Source organism: Phragmites australis, chromosome 23, assembly GCF_958298935.1.
Source record: "Phragmites australis chromosome 23, lpPhrAust1.1, whole genome shotgun sequence".
Taxonomy (NCBI): domain Eukaryota; kingdom Viridiplantae; phylum Streptophyta; class Magnoliopsida; order Poales; family Poaceae; genus Phragmites; species Phragmites australis.
The window spans coordinates 947,457-958,150 of record NC_084943.1 but is presented as its reverse complement, the minus strand read 5'-3'; the positions used below and the strand labels follow the sequence as shown (position 1 = coordinate 958,150).

Below are 10,694 nucleotides of genomic sequence, written 5' to 3'. Positions count from 1 at the left end.
GTGAAAAACAGAGTAGACTAGCGCAGTGAAAAACCTTGCGGAAAACAGAGTGGACAAGCTCTGAACTAGTCGCCAAAGGAAAAGAAAAGAAAAACTCTGAACTTTGGTGTCCTCTGCAAGCCTTGGCTCCTGAATTCAGATACCACAAATTGTCATTTCTTTAGTATCTGAATGCATCTTCGTGAACTAGGTATATCTTGGGAGTATATGTTTATTCGCATGCACGGTACTGGTATTTGTATATTCGATGTCGCTGGTCGCCAATGGCGGATCCATCTCCTCTGGATTTCCCGCGGGACCTCACGCTTTGTTCCGTATCAGGGCGCCCAATCGCCTGGACCGGCATGAACAGAATGATCAGCCCTCGGATTAGATTATTGCGTGCCGTGCCGTGCCGTGGATTACTATCATTAACCACGCCTCCAACTGGGACCTTGCCATGATGAGGTTTAGCTTGGAATTAGCAGGCTGCTCCTTTTATATGCAGTAGTGCTATGCTTTGCTTAGGTCTCCTTTCATGAGCTTGTCCAAGTAGGCAAGAACTTTCTCCAAAGCTATTCAGAAAATAGTACTTACAATCTAAAGTGATGGACTGGGACGCTACAATTCTGCTGCCACTACGCAGCACAACTCGTAAAGTTAAGCGTAGGTCAAAAGAAAATAAGCTGCGATCGAGTTTTGGGGGTGCACTGAATCATTGCTGGGGGAGTTGTGGCTTCTTGCTTCAAAGCCATCTATCTATGTTAGGATAGCTGTCTGCATTTGCTGAATGGAGTAGCTTTATGGCGGCAGGAGGATGGTCAGATGGTGTGTGCCGCAATTATTTCGGCTTTAATGTTTGGACCCCGGTCCATACTGGCAAAATACAACTCCCCATGCCTTCACGCAAGCACGATCTATCTCGGCTCATCAGTTGATTCTCTCATTTAACCTATGATTTTTTTATCTATCTCTTCAACATAAATCTCAATACAAACAGTGACGAAACTAGAGAAAAATAAAAGGATACACCACTTCATAGGCTTGGCATGTTAGCTGACTACTGGGCTTGCCATGCTGGACGGTTAGACCTGTGGGTGCATGATTTTGGACTATAGGGGGTGTATGTATGGTGAAAATGAGATAGAAACAACTGAATTTTTATTTTGACATGGATGCATCTGCACCCATACGGGTCAACTTGACTTTGCCCCTGAATACAAATGAACATATGACCTATTGGAATTTTCATGTTCATGATTCTACCATGGCTTGGCATGAATGATGTGTTGTGTGTTGAGACAACAGGGAGGACACGAGAAGGGATACCAAAATAGATGTTGAACAGTCAGTAGTCCTTGAGCAGATATTGTACTTAGTTTTTTAAGAAGATAGGCTGATAGGCTGGGGTCAGATGATTGTCGATCGAAACAAGAGAGCATTCCCAAACAAAAGCCACTTGTAGATTGTTAACTAGTCTAGAGGGAATGTATGTTTACTACTCAGTCCTACCTGCTGCCTAAATTTACTGGTATATATGTGATCATGTTGGTACTGAACCAATTGAAGTTGTCAAGTGCAGGAAGTTTCTAAAGCCAAAGGCAGTGAAAGCCCATAACGAAAAAGAACTCGGGAATTCGGTTACATTCCTCTGAAGATGCACCACCGGCAGACTGGTTAAGTAAAACAATTTGCATAGGGGACCAAAGCAGTGCCATCATTTGAGTCCACACACGCAGAAAGGTTCGAAATGTTGCACTATTCAGAAACAGAGCTATGTACTATGTAGAACAAAAGGATTATAGGTTGCACGCGGTAGCTTTCAGGTACTATAAACTGATATTACTTCTGTTGTGCAAAGTGTGCAAGCAAAATACTGGATTGGATTACGTGCAGAGGAGCGCAGAAACCCGTCCTTAATCTGCATGCACTCTTGTTTAAGCAAACCGCAGGCAGGTCCATCGGATCCCGATGTTTATTTGGAGCTTCCATTGACAGGGATATATGCGTGTATGGCCATACAGCTCTGCTCTGGCCGGATTAGAAATGGTTAGTTAGCTGGACACATAATAAGTATATCCAGCCGAGCCGCGTGAGTGTGCATGCGCCTCTCCTTGATCGATGGGGACTTGAATTGGGAACGACGATAGACCACCGGCGGACATGATCGAGTAAAGTGGCGTCGCCATCTGACGAAGATGAATGATGATGCGATCTTTTCTTTAGCCTCCAGTCCAGGCCGGCCGGCCCTGAGCACGATCGCCGGACGCAGGCGAGAAGCCGCACCGACGACACAGCCCACCATGCATGATGCATGCAAAAGGTTCTATACCAACCAACCAACAAAGCTAGGTGCTCAGGCCAGCGCGAGGATGCAGAGAAAAGCTGGAAAATGCATGCCACGAAACCATCCGAGTCTTTGTGTAAGGTGCGACATGGCATGGGAGTATGCAGCCCGGCGTCAAAATAGGCCAGCGGTGGTCCGTATCTCTTCAGAGTTTGCCGCTTTGGGTCGATCAGTGTAATTATGCTAAATGCGAGAAGAAAAAATAAAAGATAGAGAATGGAGCAGCAGCTTTACGTTGGGTGATTAGCTTAGGGGTGTTGGGCAAACGTATAAAAACAAAATATTACAGACACGATGGGTGATTAGCTTAGGTTGTTGGGCAAACAGATACAAACAAAATATTTATCAGTGTAGCAGCTTCATATGGGGCTATATTTCTATGCTGAAATGATCTTGCCTTTGACAAAAAAAAAAAGAAGAAACAATCACATCTTTATGCAGACTATTTCACAAGAACATAGTGGCTAAGACATTAGAGTTTATTTTTTTAAGCCAACATTAGAGTTTGTTGTAGAAAGAGGAAGAGAAGGAAGATGTGCACAAGACATGGCAATAATTGGAGGTTGTTGCTATGGAAATCTTCGCCAATAATGAGTGACGATTTTAACATGCTATGTGTGGTTGATATTCCATTTATCATATATTTTGTTTTTCAATTTTCCTATTTAGCGTGCTTGCATAATGCAAGAACGATGTAATAATAACCAGGTTGTGCCCACTATATGGTGTAGAGGCTGAAAACTCTTTTCTATATTAAAAAATCTATATTCCTGAATGGAGTGGTAGCTTTATTGTGGCAGGAGGAGGATGGTGTACTGCAATTATAGCAGCTTTAACGTTTGGGCCCCGATCGATCCCATGCACTGTGATAATTCTGCCATGCCTTGGCATGAATAATGTGCTGTTGTTTCACACGGCAGAGAGAAGGACACGAGGATGAATGCCACAACAGTCTTACGAAGAACAGTCCTTGGAGAGGTAGTTTCCTTAAAAAATAAGCCTGATAGGTCGGGGTCAGATGATGGATTGAAAGCAGAGAGAGCATGCCAAAAAGGCAGCTTATTCTGCACTTTTACTGATGCCGATTTTTAATTCTTTACTCCAGGGGGAATGTTTACTGCTACTTGCATTCTAAACTGAGATATGGTCATGTCGCAAGTGTGGTAATGTGGTTGTCAAGTGTAGGAAGTTTCCAAAGGCAGAGACAACTAGCCCATAACCAAAAAAGAACTCACCGGCAGATTAAGAAAAACAAGTTGCATAGGAGACCAAAGCAGTGCTATCGTTTGAGTGCGCGCCGCAGAAAAGTGCAAATTGCTGCACTATTCAGGCACAGCATCGTTCTACTATAGAACGAAAGGACTAGCAGTTGCACGCGGTAGCTTTCAGGTATATGGATTGATGTTAGAGCAACTCCAACAGCACATCCATATTTCACCATCCATATCCCCATATGGATTGCCATCTATAAAGATTCCTCCTCCATATTACTTCACCACTCCAACAGCACATCTATATTTCACCTTCTATATTTTTTCCTATTTTTTAATAGTATTCTATAACTAACAATATATTCGTAACAACTATATTTTTGTAACGGCTATATTTCTCCAACGGCTATTTTTCCAACGGTTATTTTTCCAACGGCTATTTTTTCAGATCTATATATGCAAATCCATTTGCCATTCCTGAGCTGTGTCTCATCTCCCAGATCTCTCTATGTCCTCTCCCACATATCTTTGTCTCCTCTCCAATATCGCAATGAGACGTCGCAATATCGTCAAGCAAATTCTCATGGATTCGTCGTCGACCTCATCCGACGACGACGAACTTATTGTTGCTACAGCATTCCAAGTGCACGATGAAGATCAGCGTTTGAATGTTCGACGCCATGGCGGTTCCGTGCCAGGACATCGAGTAATTCATCGCGGCAGAGAAGCCGGACATGTGAGACTATACCAAGACTACTTTTCAGAGGATCCCACCTACGGCCCGGCTATCTTTCGGCGCAGGTTTGTAATTAGTGAATATGTTTTTGTTCGCCCTTATTTTTTATCCTCTCGTCTCATTTTATTATTATTTCTACGCAGATTTAGAATGGCTCGTTCTCTGTTTCTTCGTATAGTACAATCTGTAGTAGAGCATGATAGTTATTTCATGCAGAAAAGAAATAGTGCTGGGATTATTGGGTTATCTCCTTTGCAGAAGATTACCGCTGCATTTCGCATGCTAGCTTATGGAGTACCAGCAGATGCTACAGATGAATTTATTCGGATTGGAGAAAGTACTGCTATAGAGAGTCTTAAAAGGTTTGTACAAGCTGCTGTGGAAGTATTTGGTGATGAGTATCTGAGATCTCCAAATAATATTGATACTGCTAGGTTACTTGAAATGGGAGAAGCAAGAGGTTTTCGCGGTATGCTAGGGAGCATAGATTGCATGCATTGGAAGTGGAAAAATTGCCCTGCAGCATGGCAAGGAATGTATACCGGCCATGTGCATGAGCCCACAATTATTCTAGAAGCCGTTGCTTCACAAGATCTTTGGATTTGGCACGCTTTCTTTGGTTTACCGGGTTCTCACAATGATATTAATGTTCTTCACCGTTCCCCTCTATTTGCAAAGCTAGCCGAAGGACAAGCTCCAGAAGTGAATTACACCATCAATGATCACAACTATACAATAGGCTATTACTTGGCAGATGGCATATATCCACCATGGGCAATTTTCGTGAAGACAATAACATCTCCGCAAGGGAATAAGAAAAAACTTTTCTCGCAAGCTCAAGAAGGTGCTAGGAAGGATGTTGAACGAGCATTTGGAGTTCTACAGGCTCGTTTTGCCATTGTTCGTGGACCAGCAAGATTTTGGGATCAAGAAACACTCAGACAAATCATGACAGCTTGCATCATCATGCATAATATGATAATTGAAGATGAGCGGGAAGACTTCGATTACGATCATGAGCCGGAAAACTTCCATTACGATCATGAGGGAGAAAGAGTAATAATTGAAGATGAGCATACCCCTGAGCTGTCTCAATTTATGGAGTTTATTAAGAACAATCATGATATCAGGGACCGACAAGCTCACTCTCAGCTTCAAGATGATCTAGTCGAGCACCTATGGTAACTATATGCAGAGTCGTAGTTCTTGTAGTGTAAGCATTTGCAATAATATAGTCAGAACCTATCAAGTAGTGTTTTTATTATAAAGGGGTGTAGTGTTTTCAAATTATGTATGATGATGTATGCAGTTCTTTGTGAATTAATATATCATGTTCTTTTGACATAACTTATAGTTCCAACAACAAATAGCTCGTACAACAAATAGTTCGCATAACAATCATCAGTTACAAGGGGCACCGATTCATATGCCATATCCTTATACAAAAGCCTGATCAGTATCAGTTCTACAAATTTCACACTACTAAATTAGGAACATATCAAGAGTAGAACTCAGCTAATGTATCACATACATTCCCCCCTCAACTGAATCAGGAAGCAGCTAGATAGAAAGTAGTTCAGCAGCCTCACATAAACTACTCGATGCCAAACCTGCATAGTTGATAATGAATGTGTCAAGACTCATGAAAGGTCATAAACAATAAGTAAATATGATAAGAGATAAATATAAGAACTGGTACTCAAAGGCTCATCCATTCCAAATCATCTAGTACCAGATCCACTTGAACGCTGATTCATCAAAGATTCATACAGCAGCAAGACCACATTTGAATGGATGATGGGAGGCAGACAAATAGCAATTGACATAATCTTCAGATGCCAGATATTGATTCAAAGGCAGAGGGAAAGTAACCACCTTTAAAACAGATAACAGAACAGCAATCCTCTTCACAGCATCTTTTCTTCTGGTTAAGATGCAGACGAGCCTCACCGATAACAATCCAGCCAATAACATCACCTCTGCACAAAGGGCAGCTTGAGCTGTTGTTTGCATTAGACGACACAATATGAATAATGCTATCAAGAGGAGCCACAGCTATAGATGAAACTTTCACATTGGCAGGCAGCTCGTATGCACCTTTGAATCTCTCAAGACAGTTTGAGCGGGTCTGGTCCGTATCACCGACAAATGGCCTGCAACCCTTTTCATAAGATGTGCATCTTAGTAGGACTGCGTTGTGAGGGTAACCAGGCAGATTGGGCAAGTAACATCCTCCATCCAACTCTTATCAAGGTGTATGTCCAGATCAAAAGAGCTGTGCCTTGCCACCTTCTTCAGAATCAAATTTCCTGAACCCATGTCGAACTTCCTGCCAAAACTAACTCTATCAAGGGCAGCTTTTCATTAAAACCTGTATGATATCAAGAAGAAAACAGATTAATTCCAAAACCTGTATGCTAATAAGGACTAAGACAACACACCCACGTAATGATTTGCTGCACCTGCAACTTCAGGTTCTGCTCAAACTCTTAAAAGTCCCAGCCAAGTCGTTTATCGCAGAAAAATCAACAGCTGCACGTTTATTTAATCGAACCGAAGCATGGGTGGAATCGATTGAATCGAATTGTTATAGAAGGGTGGCACCACGCAGCACCAAAATCCAGACCGAACTAATTTAGAGCGGGGCTTGGCACGGAGGAGCGCGGCGAGCGCGTCGTTGATGAGGTCGACGACATCCTGTGACTCCTGGGCGTCCTGCCTCCTCTGCGACGAACCCATTGGCCGCTCCGCCTCTGCCTCCTCCGCTGCCGCAGGCACTGGTGCTACTCCCGCCCGCACCTGAAGCGGAGGACGACGAGGCGGCCGACGATCGGAGCGCGGTGGTGAGCGATGGCTGGGGTGAGGGCGAGGTTTTTGGTGCGGCGGGGGCGGCGGATCTGGGAGCGTCGCGCTGCTGCTGCGGCCGCGGCTGCCTTGGCGCGGGGTGGTTGTGCTGGTGGTGGCGGCGGTGGTGGGAGGAGGAGGTTTTGGATTGCTGGGCAGGCGGCGCCGACGACGAAATGGCTGGATCGGGGTAGGCGGAGGAGGTGGATGCGCCTGGCTTTGGTTACGGCGGTCGGGGAGATCCAGCGGCAGGAGGCGGCCACGGACGGGCAGCGCGTCGAAATCCCCGGCTTGGAGTGGCAGAGCGCCCGCACGAGGAACGCCATCGCGGCGGCGGAGGCGAGGCGAAGGCTCCGGATGGTGGCGCGAGCGTACGGGGGAGAAGGCAGTTGGGGGATGGCGTGAGCGGAGAGGCACGCCAGATTTGGCGTGCGGGAGCTTGGGGATGGAGCGCGCTCTAAAATAGCGATTGCGATGGAGCGTCCGTTGGAGACGCATTTTGGAGAAATTTGGCGTGCGAGAGGGATGGCGTGTGAGATGGATGACCTGTTGGAGATGCTCTTACGTGTGTTATGCAAAATGTGCAAGCCAAAAACTGGATTGGATTAGGTGCAGAGGAGCGCAGGAACCCGGTCTTAATCTGCATGTATTCTTGTTTAAGCAAACTGCATACAGAGCAAGCGGAGGGCGACGTGATTTGGACCTGCCGGCGACAGGGATGGCGATGCTGTGCCTCTCTTGATCGATGGAGACTTGGGCAATCACACGAATCCACTGACGGACAAGGGTGGTCGTCCCTGAGCCGATCGATCAAACCATCGCCTGGCGCACACGATCGAGAAGCCGCACCGACGACACAGGCCACCATGCATGCAAGGTTGTACACGAACCAACCAACCAACCAACCAACAAAGCTTGGTGCTCAGGCCACCGCGAAGATGCAGAGAAAAGCTGGCAGATGAAGCTTGCAGGAATCCATCGGAGTCTGTGTAATGCGTGACATGACTTGCAGTCTGCAGCCCGGCATCAAATGGGCCAGCGGTGCTCCATATCTCTACAGAGTTTGCCGGTTTGTGTAGTAAATGAGCGACAGAGAGAGATAAGAAAGGAAGAGAGAGAATAGTCGACGGAAATGCAAAAACGCGTAGCGAAATGGAAAGAGGAATACTCCTCCAGGACAGAAACGCGTACCAGGTGCTTGGCGTCGTGCAGTGAGCACTAACGAAGTTGCAAATTTTTAATCGAGTAAAACATATACAATTTTCGGTGTATATCAGATAAAAAAACAGACGATCACAACCCATCGAGTAAAACAAAACTCTAATTTCTATCAATTAAAACTAAGTAAATCCGGAGCACTAGAGGGCCGTACGTACAATGCGTGGGCATCGGAATGCTGGGCAGGACAAGCCTGACGGCGAGATTATTGCATATACTACTAGCAGTACGGGTAGCACCGACAGGAAGCAGTGGAGCATGTGACTCGCTCGAGAACACGCCAGTGCCCGTGCGTCGCGTCTGGACTCTCGCGTGCTCACCTTACCCGGCCTGCACCCAGTGACAATGGCAACGGAACGAGCGAGAGCAGACCACTGTCGGTGAAGCGGTTTTACTACGACTAGCTACTTCATCTTCGCAAATGTGAAGTGAGCACTGGATGTCCTGGGTCTGTCTGGGCAATTTGATGACGGCGCGTAGCTTCTGTTCTCTTCACTTTGACCCACCCCGTCCCGTGAAAGGGTGACATATGTAGTACTCTACGACTCTGCAGCGCATGAGGCATCACCATCACCGATCACCAGATTGCTACTCCAATAATAGAAGACTAAAAATTAAATTAAAATATGTCTTGATTTATTTGTGATAAATAATTTATATTAATATTGGCTTGATTTGATGATCTTCAGTTTTACTTAAGTTTTGATATACTGATTCTGGTGGATCCTGAACTTTTGATTTGAACTTGAAACTTCTGGGTGATTATCTCGCGTTCAGAGTTTTTTATCGCCAGAGCTTCTGGTGTTTAGTTTCGGTTGTATGAACCCGAAACTTCCAGATTGGATCTGAAACTTCCAGATTGGCAGGAAAACCAAGACAGAGAGTCTCCATTTGGAGTTAAACTCGGAACTTCTAGGTATCCGAAACTTTCGAGTTTGGATTGGAACTTCCGGTACCCTGGATGAAGTCCATTTATCTCGTATTTATGATTCTTTTTGGGAATGTGATTTAAATTGAGAATTTTGATTTTTGACTAACTGGAGTTGGAGTTGAAAAAATATGTTTGCTTGTCTCATGATGTGTAAATAATGTATGCAACTTGGTAGTCAACGGCGGAATGATCGGGACCAAATGGGGTGCTTAGTGCCGGACGATCGAGAAGGCTAGACGGAGTTAATGGTGATTCTAACTGTACACGTAGAGGTCAGACAAAGCATGAAAGATAGATAGAGACAGTGTGTTGATAAAATCAAGCAAAAGAGATGCCGATGCAAGTGACAAAGTGGCACGAGAGATGAGAGCAGGAGAAACTTGCCGACGGTCAAGATCGTAAGACGGGGTATACGTGTCAACATTGAGATGTTTGCTTGAGCTTAAGAAAGTGGCAGTAAGTCGTGCTTTGAGAAGCATACAAGGGGTTTTACAGTTTGATCTCAAAATTGTGGGAATGATGGAAGTACACATGACATCATTACAAAGCTTGAATCGAGGCAAAACTAAGTCATGAAGGTGCCACAGTCATTCGATGGCTGAAGGAGAAAATAGACTAAAATACCCTTTGTGGTAGGTAGGAGTGTACTTAAATAGAGGGTATTTTGAGAATAAATTAGAAAACTTAGGGGTCAAGAAACTTAGGCTATAAATAGAGGGAGGGCTAGTTGAGCTAAAAAAAAAGCCACTTGAGCCCCTTAAGACATTCATATGAGAGCCTTGTATTAAAGTTTTAGAGGAGAGGAAGAGAAGTGCTTAGTTGATGTATTAGGTGAGAGCTTTTGAGAAAAAAATCTTTATAATCTGCTAAAAATAGGTCTGATCTTTAGGAGTAATGAAGTTTATTTTCTATCTAATGCTTGGATTCACCTCTTTCTAGTTTCCCTCTATTGGTTTCCTTGCAAATTTGCAAGTTTTTCATCTTTTGGTTGCGATTTTTGTTTTCGTGCTTAAACTGAAAATTCTCACCTTGTTGGAGTGGTTCTCATTGCTAGAGGCAGAAATTCATGTACAAATATACACAATTGGATATCGAATTCCCTTGCCTCTTATCTATCAACTTGGAGACTATCTTCATCCGATGTTCATCTTTTTGATATTTAGGTGTTTGTTCTCAAGAAACAAACCTTGTGTGGGGATGAGTCATAGATTGGTATACTGTAAAACCTATTGTTCGATTTTAATCATGAGACCCATAATTGATTGGATTTTCAAGTTTAGATTTTGAATTTTTAAATAGTTGTTCCGTTCAAATCGGAACTTCCCGTTCAACCTGGAACTTCCAATAGGTCGGAACTTTTGGATCCAACTCGGAACTTCTAGGTTCTTCTGTTTTCGCTGTGATTTTTTTCTGTCTTGCATTACACTT

The 10,694-nt window shown here is 44.3% G+C and overlaps 1 protein-coding gene and 1 pseudogene across 1 annotated transcript; one reads left to right on the top strand and one right to left on the bottom strand.

Moving 5' to 3' along the window:
* Positions 1-4,156: 4,156 nt before the first annotated feature.
* Positions 4,157-5,514, top strand: LOC133906625 (uncharacterized). Its single transcript, XM_062348581.1, has 2 exons — positions 4,157-4,338; positions 4,417-5,514. Exon 2 carries the CDS (start codon positions 4,424-4,426, stop codon positions 5,456-5,458), a length of 1,035 nt encoding a protein of 344 aa, XP_062204565.1. The 5' UTR covers positions 4,157-4,338; positions 4,417-4,423; the 3' UTR covers positions 5,459-5,514.
* Positions 5,515-5,632: 118 nt separating this feature from the next.
* On the bottom strand, positions 5,633-6,592 carry LOC133906626 (uncharacterized; annotated as a pseudogene).
* Between the last annotated feature and the right edge of the window lie 4,102 nt (positions 6,593-10,694).

Bases quoted from the DNA above. Each gene is read 5' to 3' on its own strand.
- LOC133906625 (XM_062348581.1), top strand. From the start codon at position 4,424: ATGGCTCGTTCTCTGTTTCTTCGTATAGTACAATCTGTAGTAGAGCAT.